This window comes from Cloeon dipterum, chromosome 4, assembly GCF_949628265.1.
Source record: "Cloeon dipterum chromosome 4, ieCloDipt1.1, whole genome shotgun sequence".
Taxonomy (NCBI): Eukaryota; Metazoa; Arthropoda; class Insecta; order Ephemeroptera; family Baetidae; genus Cloeon; species Cloeon dipterum.
In genome coordinates, this window is record NC_088789.1 from 36297946 (window position 1) to 36314987 (window position 17042).

Sequence of the window (17042 nt, forward strand, 5' to 3'; positions counted from 1 at the left end):
CAGATTTAATTTGCGTGTTTAATTTCACACTTGGCGCATTCAGATGAAAAAGCGTTGGCACAAGCGATTATTCGGTAATAATAGCTCCCGCACTCAGAGATTTTAGCAACTCGGTCGCACAACTCACCGAATTACTCGATCAAATCGAGTGCAATTTAGCACATTAGCGCGCTTTCATATCGGACACACGTCTCTTTCCAAATATTTAGCACCTTTTCCTTGTTAATCGGTTTATAAAAATTGAATTGAGTTGGAAACATCGGTCGGATGCGGTGGTGATAAAAAACAGTGTCGAGTGGATGCAGTGCAAGATGTATTTTTCGTTTCGGAGCGAGCAATCGCGAGCGCAGAGATGGATTTCCGCGAATCGATAAGCGCGTATGCTGCGTCTCAGCTTGTGACAAGCGCTCATACACGGGCTCAAATTCGCAGAAATGCGCGCGCCAACTATCAGGGCGCACGTGCAACGCTGCGCAAAGAGAGAAGATGAATGAATATTTTGACTGTGTTGTTGTCTGCAGGGTGATGCGAGCGGCTCAGCCCGGCGGCGTGGCAGCGACATGTACCCTTGGTACCGGGACGCTGGACACCTCGGACAGTTCAACCCGCCAGACCATGCCGGCCGCCATCAAGACCGAGAGCGGCTACAACGACTGCATGCTCGCCCTCGACTACGCCGCCCAGTCAAAGGTCAGTTCAATATTATTTTTTCTATTTTTTATGCGAACAAAATTGGAAAATTTGGGAAAAAAGGACACAAAACGACCGACAACATGCTTGTCTCGCTCACTCTCGCCAAACGAAAAGCTGCGGCCCATCATGTGTGACTGCACGGTATTTGATTTAAACTTATTTTCTAATCTTTAGCAGCTAAACTTAGCTTGACAATGCGAATTTATAAAATTATTGTCGTGCTTGAAATCCTTAGAACTTCGAAATATAATGAAAATATTTCCCGCGATGGGAAAGATTCTTTGTGAGATGAGGATTTGTTTCATTTGTCCGCGAAAATATTTTTGCCAAATCCTAAATTAACTTTATTTGCCAAGCAAAGGCGAGGGTAATTATGCCAGATCGTAATTTAATGGTCCGGTGAAACGTGCGACTGTCACACAGGAATCGACTTTGAACTCCGAGTGCCCGGCGCGCAGCTTTTGTCCTCTTGAAGCGACTATTTTCCGAGCCTGATTGTGAAAATGGCCGGCCGGCCGGCAAGAGGGAATCTAAAGCGGAGCGAATGATTTATTTACTCAGATTGTGTGTGTCTAGTTGAACGAAGATTTTATTTGAGTGGCTGCGCGGTCGTGGTCGCGGTGCATGCCGGCCGAGTGGCCGAATTAAATTTACTGCCGTGTTTGTTTGATTAACAATTGATATGTGGAATCGGCCGGTGCTGGTGCGCCATCAAACGAGCTCGCGTTGTGACGAAAGCGAAATTTGAATGCTAATTAATTCGCGGCGTCTCGTTACAAAAGCAGCCGCTCGATTCGCTCTTTTGGCGACGCGACCGAAATAATAATCGAGTGTCGCGTTTTTGTCGCGCCGCATTAGCAGTAATCGAGCGTACCAAAGCCGCTTTTCCAGGTATCCCGGCCGCAATTTGTCTCCGGCTGCGCGCGCGCGCGCGATCAATCGTCGTGTCCCCTGGACTGGCCTGGCCTTTGCTGACGCGACCAAATCACAATTCGCCAAAGCCGCGACACGACGAACGGCAAATTTATAGTATACCAGCCGTCGAAAAGAACAATAATTGGCATTCGATCTGCGTCTCCGATCGGCAAAAAAGATCGAGTCTGCACGCGTGACTTATGGCCGTTTCGCTCGCCGAGTTCCATAATTAAATTACGTGACGACCCTGAATGCCGCCATCGCTCGCTGCTGTCCAGCCTCTTGCGGGCTGGAGATCGTACTGCGCATGTGCTAAGCGAGTCTAAAGCTACTGCGCATGCTTGGGTCTCATGGGCATGCGCAGTACGTCTGAAAACACGTTACACATGCGCATTAACGTGAAGTAAAGAATTAGACTATATTTTTATCTCTGGACACCAACTGCGCATGTTTAGGTCGACGTGGCAGCTTCTTTGCAGGCTCGGAAGGCCACCGGGCATGCTGAAGAGTCGGTTTTACGCGCTGAGCCATTTTATCCTCATCACCAAGTAACATTTGAGTTCACGGACTGATGAATGACATAATAACGTCAGCTAGCTGCTATTTTTCTCACCTGACACCGCGGCGGCACGCTCACCTTGCGCTTAGGCGAGGCGGAAATTTGGTTTTCGCTCCGCTCTCGCAATCAGCGGCCGTAATACCGGAGCATTTTCATTCCGCGCGGCCGGCCAATTCAATTTATTGCCCAAAACAAGCAAGATTGTCCGCCACTGCTGCACAAATGGCCTCCAATATGAAAATGGCTGTAGCGGGAGTGAAAAACAATGTGTTTTTCTTTAATTCGTGGCTAGCAATTTATTAGAAAATATGCTGTAATTAAATTCGTGGTGATAAATTTAGTTAAAACGTGTTATTATAACTATAATTAAATAAAAATTCTCTCCTGACCTGATTCGTCCCTGACGCCGGAAATCACGCCCACGTAGGCCACACTGCTCTTTAGGGACGTCAGGGACGCGCAGGAAGTTCGCGCGTTGAAAGGTGAATACCGAATTCTGAAATTCATTCCGCTAACAATCGAACACTCGAATTCGCGGCGACTATGAAACTGATTAATTGTTGGTTTGTTGACTGCATTTTTGGGTATTTGAGATAAATAGACACGTAGCTCCTTTTTGTTGTGATTGTGACGTCACTGACAACAAACGAGGGCAAGCGGGATAAATTTTAGTTTGTTAGCGCTGAATCTGGATCTGCACGAATGCGAAGCGGTGTTTTTTGGCAACCGGCAAGGGCGTCTCTGCAGTGTGACCTTTGGCCGGCGTCGCGTTTAGTTTAGGTGTGTCGGCGTCGGCTGGTTGAATGCGAGCTGAGAGAAACGAAATAATTTGTGCATAAATCTGCGCGGCGGTGCACTCGAGGTGAAAGATCACGATGAAAACGGTCATTTTGTCGGCGAATTAATATCCGAACGCCATTTTTCATCTGTCACTGCGCAGCACACACACACAGAAACATAAAAACAAACCCCGGTATCGCACGCGCGCGTCTCGCCCTCGCGTGCAAAAAGGAAATGAAACAGCACAAAGCATGGCACACAGAAAAGCATCTTCCTCGCCTGCCTGCGCGCTGACAACTTTGAATTAAATTTTGGATGCGTGAGACATTCGCACCACCAACTTGATTCTTTTGGACGCGCTGTTGAACATATTCTGGAAGCGTTCCTCTTTGAGACGTCACCGCTGGCAGTTTTTAATTTAATTTCCTCGGTGAATGTCGTGCGTACAAATTAAAAGGGAATAAGCTTTAAACTCGGATTTATTTAATTTACAATCGTGTAATTTTCAATTTAAAAATAATTCCTGAATATTTAAAATAAGTTTTTGAGTTACTGTCCATTTTAAATAAATAAATAAAATTCAATCACTTTTTACATTTGCACAAAAATATTTGATTCGCTTATTGGGACACAGAAACGGGACCCTCGCTTTCCGCGCAGGTTGCTGCCATATAATTCAGTTGCTGGCCATTTGGACACCGCGCGTTCGTCGCATTATGTTAACTGGAAAATTCGCTTGTGTCTCGAACACTGTAAGACATATCGATTTTCGAAAAAGATAGTTTTCCAGACACTGCTCGGGGACTCGTTTTGGCTCGGAATCGGGAGGTTTGAAAACATTCTTTGGTTGCTGTGGCTGCTGGCTGCCGGCAACAATGCACACGCACGAGTTAAATGCAACAATGCACACGAACGAGTTAAATGCAACAATGAGTTGTAGTGTGTGCCTGTTGCTGGCAGCGAGCGGTCTACGCGCACGCTGATGGACACCGCCCATCATCGAGCGGCCCAGAAGGCGGCCTGTGGCCGCCAGGCGGCCACAGAAAACCGCTGCCGACGGCCACTTCGCCAACTGGCCGAATACCCTCATTTTGGGCAAGTACACAAATCCTATGTTTTGGGGGAGTTGAGAATTCGCGGCCAAGAATTTTTTCAAATTTTCGTTTGATTTCTCGCAAACTCCTTTCCGGACTGGAGGTTTTTCGGTCTCAATTTGACAATGCCGACGCGGCCGACACTGTGGCCGACTCGACAGCCGGCCGACGGACCGAATTCGCCGTTTTAGCATTGGTTTCAATGGCGGGATAGGTGACGGTTAAGGTCAGATGCAGGTTAGAGACAGGTCAGAAAGAGGTGCGGTATTGTTGCGACTGAACATTTTGGTAAATTCGCGAATTGCTTGACGGGTTTTGGTCTCATATTGACCAGTTCGACTCGGCCGACATTTTGGCTGAACCGCCGGCCGAATTCGACGCGTGGTTCTAGGCAAAAATGTACATATAATGTGCCGCAAGACCGAGTTCATCGACCCTCGACATTGTTGTTTTAATTTTGTAACTATAGCAGTCACTCTATTTTATAATTAGATCTTATTGTTAGGCTCGGTTTAGAATAGCATCATTAGAACCGTTGATTAATTTGCGTCAAATATTGTGACACCTAAATTAATCAGTAAAATCGCAATTCAAAATTTGCGCTACGTTTGAATCCCCTCATTGAAAACAAAATAATATTCTTAATGAAAAATTAAGAATTTATAGAAAAAAAAGAATTTCAGTGCAGAGAATAAAAGCCTTTTTGTTATTTATTTGTCTTCAGTTCTCGCATGTGGATTTTTAAATATTTATGATTCTCAGCTTGCTTAAGTGCGCATGCGTGGTTGGCAGCTGGCGGTGGCAGTCTCCACTCACAATCTTCAGTATGGCAGCGACATCGGCTGGAGGATGACGTGCGCGGTGCACTGCAGTCGTGATTGAGGGGCCAGCGACCACCAGGCGACTACCGAGGAACACGGCTACATTTCGGGTGAGTACACTAATTTATTATTTCATATTTTGGGGGCTAAGAAATTCTATGAGTTTTCGTTTAAATTATCGCGAGCTACTATGTGGCATCTTGATTGGGTCGCCGACGACCTGCAGCAGCTCTTCAAAACCATGTAAAAAGTTAAGTTCCTGTGAACGAAATTCCATGCCGAAACGCGCAAAAATCTGATATATCGGGAACTGAAAATAGGTTACACAGCATTCGTTGACTGGAATCGGACGATAAAAAATCTGACTGCGTGAATTATTGATTAGAATTCAATCCAACTGTTTCTCCAAAGGATTATTCGTGAATTTTTTGAAAATACGGGGCACTATTTGAATTTTTATTTCAAAAATTTGCAGCTAGTTGCATTAGAAATCTTAAAAAACATTTAATCAAGCAAAACAAAAAAACCCGCGTTACTGATTGCTTACTGATTTTGGATTTTGGCACGTCGAATTTCAATTTTGTACGCTATAAATGGTTATAGAAGCAGAATTAAATTTAAATTCGAATTAAATTTAAATTTAAAGCAGGATATTTTGTACAAAAATTGCAAAATTGGCTTTGTCGTAAAATTCCCGACACTAGTAGAAGTGGGAATCAGCTCAAATCTGCTGCTTGACACACACCCTTTTAATTTATAGCTGCTAGAGGCGCTCTCTTTGCGACACTCTGGGCTGCAGAGGGGGCCAAGTGTGCCGAAAGCCAATAATTCAATATTAATTTCCCTAAATTGTCCGATAAATTAAATTTTTCCGAGCTACTGTGATTCCACTGCTATTCCTATTATTATTTATCAATCAATGAATGAATTGCAGATGGAGAGCCAATTGGAGCGGACGACGACGGAGACGACGGATTTGTGCACGGTGAGCGAGGAGCTGGACTCTGGCAAAGGAAATGGAGCTGGCGCGGTGGAGCACGGAGAAAGGCCGAACGTCGAGCAAACCGCCGCGGCCGCCGCGCAAGCACGAGCTGGAGCAGGACCAGGAGCAGGAGGAGGAGCAGCAGCCCAATCTGTCAGAGGTCTGGTCCGAGCCGGACCACACCGTCTCGCTCGCGCGCATCGGCCTGCCCGAGAACAAGACGCCCGTCAACCAGACCGTCTCGTCGCCAAACTCCTCCGAGTTCGAGCACTCGCCCCGCACCCCAGGTATTTCCAACGCTGATACTATAAGAGAGCTTCAACTTGTTTGGCCTCTACTTGCAGCTTAAAGTTGTTTTATCGCGTTAAAATGGCGAATAAGAAGGCACAACTCGGAGAAAACAGTTCAATTCTTTGCTCCAGCGCAAATTTAATGTTACTGCGATTTTAAATCGATAGACTATCTCTCTAGCTGCAAGTAGGAACATAATAGAGGGCGATACGGTTCCAATCGGCGGCAACACTCATCTCTCCTTGCTCCTTAAAGTCTCTACTCTTAATTCAAAAAAATTTAATATCTGCCGATCACACAATGTTTGCACCAATTTCTGAACCTTTATTTAACCACTCAAATCAAATTAAAAATGAAGTTTTCCCGTAAAATTCAGGAAATATTGAACAACGAGTGTAGAAAAACTGAACTCGCAGATCGAAAATAATGTAAACCCCTTTTTACTAATAGAAATGGTGGTTGCAGGCAAGAAAGCGTCGTACAAGAAGCTGGTGCAGCGGCTGCACGCGACGGAGCAGATCATCGAGGCGCTGCAGGCCGAGCTGAGCGCGCACAAGGCCCTGGCCAAGGCCGAGCAGCCGGTGGGGCAGGAGGCGGCGCTGGAATCGCAGCGGGCGCGACTGGAAGTGGTGGTGCGGCAGAGCGAGGCGACGCGGCAGCAGCTGGAGGCGGCGGCGAGGGGCGAGGCAGGCGGGCGCCGACGCCGAGCGGCAGCTGGCGGAGGCGGAGGGCCGCGTGCGGCAGCTCGAGGCCGAGCTGAGCGAGCGGGACGGCGTGCAGCGCCACCTGCAGCTTGTGCAGCTCGAGACGCAGGAGGCGCTGGCCACCATGGAGGCGGCCAGGGCGGCCATGCACGACGAACTGGTGCACACGAGGCTCGCCTGCCAGCAGCTGGAGCGACGCGCGCTCGACGCCACCAGCAAGTGTCAACAGCTCGAGCAAGCCTCCAAGCAGGACATGCAGCGCTGCCAGCAGCAGGTGCAGCAGCTCGAGGCGGCGCGCCTCCGACAGCGACGAGCACTCTGCCAGCCGGCACACGCTGTCTTCGCCGGACCTGGGCATAGAGAGCGACACCGGCCGCAGCGGCGGAGGCGACGAGCGCAGCCGACTCAATTAGGAGAACTGGTAGCTCAAGCAGAAGCTTACCGAGAGCCAATCCATCTTGGAACGCTGCCTTGAGGCGCTCTACAAGAACCGCGACCGGCTGCGCGTATAGGCCTCCATGGAGAAGAAGCTGTTGCGCACGGACGAGGTGCTTCTCAAGGCCTTGCACAACCTCAAGCTGCTGCCCAGGTCGCCCCGAATTGCTGTCGTTAAGGTGCTGGACTATGAGAGGATGATGCCTAGCTTGAGTCCGCCTGCATCCTCGGCGCTTGCGGCCGCGACGTCGGCATTTTTGGCGTCGCTGACGTCCACTCCGAGAAGAAGAAGGAGGTGGAGCCAAGCACAGCATGCACAAGTGCGCATGCGTGGTTGGCAGCTGGCGTTGGCAGACACAGACTCCAGTCGTCCAGTCTGGCAGCGACAGCGACTGAAGGATGACGTGCGCGGTGATGTTCTACAGCCGTGATTGAGGGGCCAAGCGGCCACTAGGCAACTATCGAGGACCATGGCCACATTGCGGGTGAGTACACTACATTACTCGATATTTTGGGGGCCAAGATTTTCTTTGCGTTTTCATTAAATTCTCGCGCGCCACGATGTAATAATATTGCGTCTTTAATTTCGGAAAAATTGCGAACAAACACGAATTTTTTATGCTAGAAACGGGCAACAATCGATTTGTCATTGATTTTTTTTTATTTTGATTTGAAGCTCGGGCGCATCCCTATTCTTAAACGGATAATTTTCCTGTCATTCGTGCGTCTCAACTCATTAATTTCGCCAATATACGAAAAATGCACAAACTAGCGCGCGCGCCTCCTCCCTGCCTCGCTTCAATTAACACGAGTGCGCGGCGTTTCTTTTATTACCGGCGAGACACGCGTTTTTATTGCCGTGCAGCCGCCTACGTGACGTCATAATAACACACGCGCGAATTATTGTGTTCCACTCGTCAGATACGGATAAATTTCCTGTCATTCGTGCGTCTGGTGCGTCTCAACTCATTAATTTCGCCATTATACGAAAAATAAAACTTTTAAATCTTGCCGCGCTGTTTGCTGTTAGAGCTGGCGATCGGGAGCGAACTTAGCGGCGCCAGCGGCAGTTGCATGAAGCTTGATTTGCTAGGCCTGAGGCCAGTCGCCATTTTAGCAGCTGTGCTGAGAATTGTTTTTGGTCTATAGCCGTGCCGTGATCGAGGATTAAGAGGCCTGCGAGGTGGCCGGCGACCAACAGGCGGCCACCGAGGGCCGTGGCAGGCCACGGACGGCGTGCGGGACAAGTCAGAGGGCCCCGCTCAGCCAGATTCTGATTCCCAGTTTGCGAGGCCGACTTTTCCCAAGTGCATCGTCACGCGGGCTTGCAAGGATATCCGCAAATTGAAGCAGCAGCAGCCTACGCTAGCAGCACATGCAGGTGCAACCTTCGACCCTGCGGCCGCCGCCCGTCGCTGAGAGCGTCTCCGCCTCCCCCGTCAACTCGCTCCTTGACCACATCCACGCAAGTTCCTTGACGCACCGCAACACTCGGAATTCATTCACGAGGCAAGTTTCATCATATTTAATTGATAGCGGTGGCTTTAAAACTGCATATTTGAACTTTCGCATCCTCTACGAATAATAGATATAGGCAAAATGAGGCTAGATATAACGCAATTCCAGGCCGAAACGCGCTAAAATCTGATTATCAGGAACTGAAACGAGGTTTCGTAGCACTCGTTGACTTGAATGGGACGATAAAAAATCTGACTGCATCAATTATTGGTTAGAACACAATCCAACCGTTGCTCCAAATGAAATTTCGTGAATTGTTTCATAATACGTAGCAAAATTTGATTTTTTTTCAAAAATTGCTAATTTCGTGTTCAATGGCATCAAATTTATTTTGAAGTTTTCCGAGTAATTTCTTCTGCTCTGCATTCTTCTTGTAAAAATATTTATTGATTCAGATAGTTGCAGTAGAAACTTTAAATAACATTTTTTTGCAATCGATTGCTTTACTGATTTTTGTTATTTGGCACGTCAAATTTCAATTCAGCCAGACGACGAAACAAAATATTATTATATCATGTATTTGAGCTGGCTCTTATGCGCATGCCTGTTGTTTAGCACTGCTAGCAGCTGGCACTCTTGGCACGAAGAGAAGATTGCTGCTGGTGGTGGCACTGCTAGCCTTGCAGCTGGCGGTGGCACTGGCACTGGCAGTCTCCAGTCTCAGTCTTTAGTCTGACAGCAACGGGACAATGACGTGCGTGGTGCTGGTCTGCAGCCGTGACAGGCGAATATCGAGGACCATCACACACATGTTAAGTGAGTACACTATGCTTTGCTGTTCCCTTTTTCTTGTTCCTTTTTGCTTTTCCCTTTATCTAGCTTTCCCCAATTTTTATCAAATAGCTGATTTGGCTAATTTGGGCCTTGTGGCGAGGGGACGGTCGCCTTAGCTTTGCACTAGCCAATCAGATTAGCTCCAGGCCAAAAATCACCTCATATATATTCTCTAAAAATAAATTTCAAAGCTTTCGTCCTTAAATTATTTTTAAATTAAATTAAATTAAATAGTTTGACTGCAATAAAAATTCATTTATAGTTAAAAATTAATAAAATCAATATTAAGATATTGTGGTTGATGTTGTTGTGGTGTAAGGTCGTCGAAGAGGGCGCAACAGTGCGGTTCCAGTGCGCAATCGCCGGCCACCCGACGCCCTGGGTGACCTGGGACAAGGACGGCCTGATCCTGACGCCGTCGCGCAGACTGACCATCAAGGAGAGAGACGATCTGCGCATCGTCGAAATCAGCGAGGTGACCGTGGAGGACGCCGGCCTCTACAGAGCCACCCTGGAGAACGACGTCGGCCGCATCGAGGCTAGCGCCAGGCTGGACGTCATCAGTGAGTTTTGTACTTTGTTCAATCCCCTCGGTACTTCCATTGATTAAATAATCTATTGCGTTCGATTACGTCGGTGGAAGACGCAATGACTTGCGATGCGATGCCTACTGATGCATTTTTTAGTCTTGTCGTTGCGTCTTTTTCTCTTAGATTTAGTATCTCATGAGAGTAGGCAAGACTTGGAATTTGGGAAATTCAGTATGAGATGAGACAAAATATTTGCCAGCTTTCGGAAAATTGCCTTAAATATTATGCTCCTTCGCCAAGGGTTAAAAAATTCCTTGTCTGTCTTTTTCAACTATTTTATCAATTCTTCGTGGTTGATCCAGTTTAAATTCCAAATGGGTGGTAAAAATCGTTTTCATTTTTATATATTGCTTCGCAGAGCGTATCACACAGTTTTGACAGTCAAAGTTACGTTTAAAATTGAATATTTTTAATATTATCCTTCCATATGACTTTGGTTTTAAATTTTCTACCAGGTCATATTGGCGCGGAGACAAAATATTGTGTTAATATAATCCAAAATGTATTTGAGGCAGTATTTCTGGATAACAGATGCGTTCGGGACTCGATGACTAAATTTCCCAATAGAAAAGCTTCGTTTTTTCGTTCCAGTTTTAAATTTTTTGGTCTGTGAACTCTAAGGCGAATATTTTTACTTTTAGCTTCCAAATCACCACGGAATCATCAAACAAAGCATTAATAATTCAGTTTTAAACTATTTGAACCATATTTAAGTCGTTTTTTGTGAAATATTTCGGTTTCTTCCTTATTCTTGCCGTTGGTGGTCGGTGTTCGGCAAAGATTCTTGGCCCGGAAATGGTCTGAAACCGACGGTTGTGCTTCTCCGAGTGAAGAAACGGTTCTTTTTTTGTTAATCCCGTTTTAAAAGCTTAAATTATGAGTTAAAAACCTCCGCGAATTTTTATTTTTATTTTTCAAATGAAATATTTCCACTGCTGATTCTTTGCATTGATTTTACACGATACTTAAGACGTTTTAAACAAATATTTCGCGAGCATTGACTTATTAGATTGCAAATGCTCCCATTTAATTTAATTTTCTTGTTTTTTTTTTGCGGCAAAAAACTGCGTCTGTTAATAATTAAAATTGTTGTCGTTCAGGTGCTGAACGTTGAGGGTACGGACGTTGCGTAGCTCGAGTTCGCCGTTGAGGATTACATGTTTATAGTCCATCGCCAAAGTCGTCCGTGTCTCTCGACTTAGTCGGCCAACTGCTCGGGACCACTGGGCTGCATCCTCGGCGCTTGCGGCCGCGAAGTTGGCATTTTTGGCAGTGCTGCCGTCCACTTCTCATCCGCTGGGGCGATTGTCGGCAACCCCTTCAGCAGCGGGAACGACGGGAACGTGCATCCTTCGCGCGTTCTCATCCTCAATAGCCTTCGGAAGCACGTGGAACGCGTCAACGTCAGGCCGTCTCCCAGCTTGGCCGGCGTCCTGAAGAAGCCTGAGCCGCCCAGCATCCAGGTTACGCCCCGCCGCCAGGGTTCCTTCCAGGTGAGTCAAGTATCTTTTATAATTCTCCATATTTTATTTATTTAAAAAAAAAATATGCGGAACAAAACATAAACACTCGTGTTGCACTACGTTGAAATCGACTAATTTATTGGTTGACATACGCTTTACAAGACTCGGGAGCTGCGCTCCAATTCTGTTAATTTCATTTCCATCGTGTCTTTCTTGTCAACAGAAAGTCAGACGCGATTCAGTCTCTGTCCAAGAGCGTGAAGCATGCTCTAAGCTGTGGTGACGCGGAGAGCAAGTTGGCCTTTCCCGAACCGACGCTATGCCTGGCAAAAGAGCTGGCCAAGCCTGCGGTCGCCGAGAGGAATTCGTTCGGTGACTGCGCTGGCTGACCTCACTCTATATAGTCAGACAAGCGTTGGCGTTGGCTCCTTGACCGCGTCTCCTTGATCCGCACGAGAAGCAGACCGCCGAGCTGACCAATGCCAAGTCAGCCGCTTTCACAAGTCACTGTCAGACTCGCAGGTAAGGCCAAAAATTTCCTTAAAACAGTTTTTGAATCACAAACAGGAATATAGATTGTTAAATTTTCCCGCATCACTTTGTTGCTCATCTCGGCGCCGCACATGCGCGGCAAACTGCTCTAATTTCGCGGTGTTTTAAATATTGGGAGTGTCAATTAATCGCACTGTGGGAGTGTAATATCGCGCGTGGCTGGAAAAGGCCGCAAATAATTTGATATATTTAAAAAAAAACAACAGTTATAGTTTATTAAGAAGTGAAAATTCAACACAATTTACTTAAAAACAGTTTTTGAATGAGTTTGCTGCTGTCGCTAGCAGTATAAAAATTCTATTTGCAAATTTAAAGTATTAATTCACTCGTTTTTATTCTGTGGTTTAACATCGAGCTGGTGAATGCGTGTGTGCGCACACCCGTCGCCATGCCAAACGCAGAGCTTTGTGTTTAGAAAGAAGGAGGCGGAGTCAAGGGACAATAATTTTTAGTGAGCTGGCGCTAATGCGCATGCGTGTTGTCGTTAGTTAGCAGCTTAACAGCTGGCACTGTTATTGTTGACAGGCATTGCACTGGCAGATGCTGGAGGATGCGTGCTCTGTTGGCATGCGGTCGTAATTTAGTTGCCCGGGACCCGGCCAGCGACCATTAGGTGACTGTCGAGGACCACGGCTGACCCGCGGCCACACAGGGTGAGTACAATTTATAATGCATTATTTAATATTTTGGTGGCAACACAATTATACACGTCATCGTTACAATTTTGGAAGCCACTATGCAATTATTTGCATCTTGATAACGTAAAATTTTGCATTTTTCATAAAACAAAAGAATTCCAACTTTATTTTTCGCAAGAAATGGGCATTGATCAAATCAATTTTGAAAATTTCAATGTTTAGCGATGCGAAATTTTACCGCAATCAAATCCATGACGAATTCGAACTTTTAAGTCTTGCCGCGCAATTTGCTGTTAGAGTAGGTGATTGGCAGCGACGCCAGCGGCAGTATTATGAAGTACGGGGTGGACGGTGTGTCGCTGGCGTCGCTTGTCGCTTGTTTTTGAGGCCAGTCGCCATTTTGGAAGTTGCGTTAACTCTGTCTCAGTCCGCGGCCGTGCCGTGATCGAGGATTAAGGGGCCTGCGAGGCGGCCGGCAACCACCAGACGGCCACCGATGGCCGTGGCCGGCCATGAACGGCGTGTAGGACAAGTCGGAGGGCCCCGCTCAGCCAGATTCTGATTCCCAGGGTGCGAGGCTGAATTCTCCGAAGTGCATCGTAAGGCTGACTTGCATGGACATCCGCAAATTACCGCAGCAGCTTCCTCCGCCAGCAGCACATGCAGGTGCAACCTTCGACCCTGCGGCCTCCTCCCATCGCTGAGAGCGATTCTTTCGCATGGATGTCCTGCAGAACATACCCTTGCCACCAGCCGCACGAGGGGCTCTATTTTGAAGACAGATATAATGCCTGGCTCTTCCTCCGAGTGGCTTTGGCAACAAGGTAGGAAATTGCAACTAATTGCGAGCTTGATGTGTGTTAATTTTCCTTCGGCAAGCTCTATTTTCGTGATTTCTCTGCTCACTTTATGGCCGGTTAATTTTTCAGACCGCTCGCTGGCAGCAACAAATTTTACGCATTATCGATCGCATCAGTTTTGATATCTCTTACGATCCTAGTTACTCAACTGGTCATTTTTTCAATTGTTGTCTGTGTTGATATTTATTTTACCACCAATCATTTCAATGAACAATAATCGGGTTCTTAAATCCAGCCAAAAGGGAAATATTTCGGTTCCTTCCTTATTGTTGCCGTCGGTGTTCGGCAAAGATTCTTGGCCCGGAAATGATCTCAAACCGACGGTTGTGCTTCTCCGAGTGAAGAAACGGTTCTTTTTTTGTTAATCCCGTTTTAAAAACTTTAATTATGATATCTAAACCTCCGCGAATTTTTATTTTTATTTTTTAAAAGAAATATTTCCACCGATGATTCTTTGCATTGATTTTACACGATAAATTAGACGTTTTAAACAATTATTTCGCAAGCATTGACTTATTATAAATAATCGATTGAAATGCTCCTTAAATGTCGCTATTTTCTTCCCAGTATAGATTTTGAATATTTAATTTTCTTCGTTTTTTTGCTGCTAACAACTGCGTCTGTTAATAATTAAAATTGTTGTCGTTCAGGTGCTGAACGTTGAGGGGACGGACGTTGTGTAGCTTGAGTTCGCCGTTGAGGATTAATTGTTTACGAGCGATTGTCCATCGCCAACGTCGTCCGTGTCTTCGACTTAGTCGACCAACTGCTCGGGAGCAATGGGCTGCATCCTCGGCGCTTGCGGCCGTGACGTCGGCCTTTTTGGCAGTGCTGCCGTCCAATTCTCATCCGCTCGGGCGATTGTCCGCAAACCCTGAAGCAGCGGGAACGTCGGGAACGTGCATCCTTCGCACTATCTCATCCCCAACAGCCTTCGGCAGCACGAACAACGCGTCAACGTCAGGCCGCCTCCCAGCTTGGCCGGCGTCATGAAGGCGGAGCCGCCCAGCATCAAGGTTACGCCCCGCCACCAGGGTTCCATCCAGGTGAGACACTGTTCTTAATAATTCTCCATATTTTATTTATTTCAAAAAAAAAAAATCGCAGAACTAAACATGTGTGTGTTGCACTCATATTAAATCGACTAATTTGTTGGTTGACAGACGCTTTAAAAGACTCGGTAGCTGCGCTCCAACTCTGTTATTTTTATTGCCATTGTGTCTTTCATGTCAACAGAAAGTCAGACGCGATTGAGTCTCTCTCCAAGAGCGTGAAGCAGGCTCTAAGCTGTGGTGACGCGGAGAGCAAGTTTGCCGTTCCCGAACCGACGCTAAGCCTGGCTAAAAAGCTGGTCAAGACTGCGGTTGGCGAGAGAACTTCGTTCGGCGACTCCGCGCTGTCCGACCGCACTCTATGGTCAGACCAGCGTTGGCGTTGGCTGCAGCACTTGCTTGACAAAGTGCTCAGCAAGTGCAGCCGCCACTTACGTTGGCTCCTTGAGCGCGTCTCCTTGTCTTCGCTCGAGAAGCAGGTCGCCGAGCTGACCATTGCCAAGTCAGCCACTCTCTCAAATCACCGTTAGACTCGCAGGTAAGGCCAAAAATTTCCCTAAAACAATTTTTGCATTACAAACTGGAATATATATTGTAAAATTTTCCCGCATCTCTTTTTTGCTCATTTCGGCGCCGCACATGCTCGGCAAACTTCTCTAATTTCGCGGTGTTTTAAATATTGTGATTGTCAATTAATCGCACTGCGGGAGTGTGTAAAATCTCATGTGTGTGCATTGCACGCGGCAGGAAAAGGCCGCAAATATTTTGATATACTTTAAAAAAACCAACAATTATAGTTTAAATGGAAGTGACAATTCAACACATTTTAAAAATACGAATAAGTTTGCTGCTGTCGCCAGCAGTTAAAAAAATTTCAATTCGCAAATTTGAAGTATCTTTCTCGTTTTTATTCTGCGTTTAAAGATCGAACAGGTAATTCGAGTGTGTGAACACACCTAGCCATGCCAAACGCAGAGCTTTGTGTTTAGAAAGAAGGAGGCGGAGTCAAGGGACAATAATTTTTAGTGAGTTGGCGCTAATGCGCATGCGTGTTGTCGTTAGTTAGCAGCTGGCACTGTTATTGTTGGCAGGCATGGCACTGGCAGATACAGGAGGATGTGTGCTCTGTTGGCCTTCGGTCGTAATTTAGTTGCCCGGGACCCGGCCAACGACCATTAGGGGACTGTCGAGGACCACGGCTGACCCGCGGCCACACTGGGTGAGTACAATTTATAATGCATTATTTCATATTTTGGGGGCAACGCATTTATACACGTTATCGGTAAAATTTTGCGAGCCACTATGCAATAATTTGCATTTTGATAACGGAAAATTTTGCATTTTTCAATAAACAATCACAATTTTTATGCTAGAAATGGGCAACAATCGATTTGTCATTGAGTTTTTTATTTTGATTTGAAGCTCGGGCGCATCCCTCTTCTTAAACGGATAATTTTCCTGTCATTCGTGCGTCTCAACTCATTGATTTCGCCATTATACAAAAAATGCACAAACTAGCGCGCGCGCCTCCTTCCTGCCTCGCTTCAATTAACACGAGTGCGCGGCGTTTCTTTTATTACTTGCGGGACACGCGTTTTTATTGCCGTGCAGCCGCCTACGTGACGTCATAATAACACACGCGCGAATTATTATGTTCCACTCGGCAGATACAGATATATTTCCAGTCATTCATGCATCTGGTGCGTCTCAACTCATTAATTTCGCCATTATACGAAATGCAACTTTTAAATCTTGCCGCGCTATTTGCTGTTAGAGCAGGCGACCGGGAGCGAACTTAGCGGCGCCAGCGGCAGTTGCATGAAGCTAGATTTGCTAGGCCTGTGGTCAGTCGCCATTTTGGCAGCTGTGTTGAGAATTGTTTCTCGGTCTGCAGCCGTGCCGTGATCGAGGATTAAGAGGCCTGCGAGGTGGCCGGCGACCAACAGGCGGCCACCGAGGGCCGTGGCTGGCCACGGACGGCGTGCGGGACAAGTCAGAGGGCCCCGCTCAGCCAGATTCTGATTCCCAGTTTCCGAGGCCGCTTTTCCCAAGTGCATCGTCACGCGGGCTTGCTAGGATATCCGCAAATTGAAGAAGCTGCAGCCTCCGCCAGCAGCACATGCAGGTGCAACCTATGACCCTGCGGCCGCCGCCCGTCGCTGAGAGCGCCTCCGCCTCCCCCGTCAACTCGCTCCTTGACCACATCCACGCAAGTTCCTTGAAGCGCCGCAACACTCTGAATTCATTCACCAGGCAAGTTTCATCATATTTAATTGAGAACGGTGGCTTTAAAACTGCATTTTTGAATTTTCGCATCCTCT

The 17042-nt window shown here is 46.9% G+C and overlaps 1 protein-coding gene and 1 long non-coding RNA gene across 3 annotated transcripts; both read left to right on the forward strand.

Annotated features, from left to right (window-relative positions):
* Positions 1 to 4846: 4846 nt before the first annotated feature.
* LOC135944080 (coiled-coil domain-containing protein 96-like) lies at positions 4847 to 8767 on the forward strand. Of its 2 annotated transcripts, none has more exons than XM_065490793.1 (4): positions 4847 to 4972; positions 5797 to 6131; positions 6586 to 7759; positions 8424 to 8767. In XM_065490793.1, the coding sequence occupies exons 2-3, from the start codon at positions 5879 to 5881 to the stop codon at positions 7197 to 7199; spliced, it is 867 nt and encodes a 288-aa protein (XP_065346865.1). In that variant the 5' UTR covers positions 4847 to 4972; positions 5797 to 5878; the 3' UTR covers positions 7200 to 7759; positions 8424 to 8767. The 2 variants fall into 2 exon arrangements, with proteins under 2 accessions (XP_065346865.1, XP_065346866.1); XM_065490794.1 differs by having other exon boundaries at positions 4851 to 4972; positions 6601 to 7759; positions 8424 to 8765.
* A 4373-nt stretch (positions 8768 to 13140) lies between these two features.
* LOC135944355 (uncharacterized) lies at positions 13141 to 15937 on the forward strand. The gene is made up of 4 exons (XR_010575320.1): positions 13141 to 13633; positions 14320 to 14715; positions 14906 to 15259; positions 15813 to 15937. It is a non-coding gene; the product is annotated as an uncharacterized LOC135944355 (long non-coding RNA).
* Positions 15938 to 17042: the final 1105 nt, after the last annotated feature.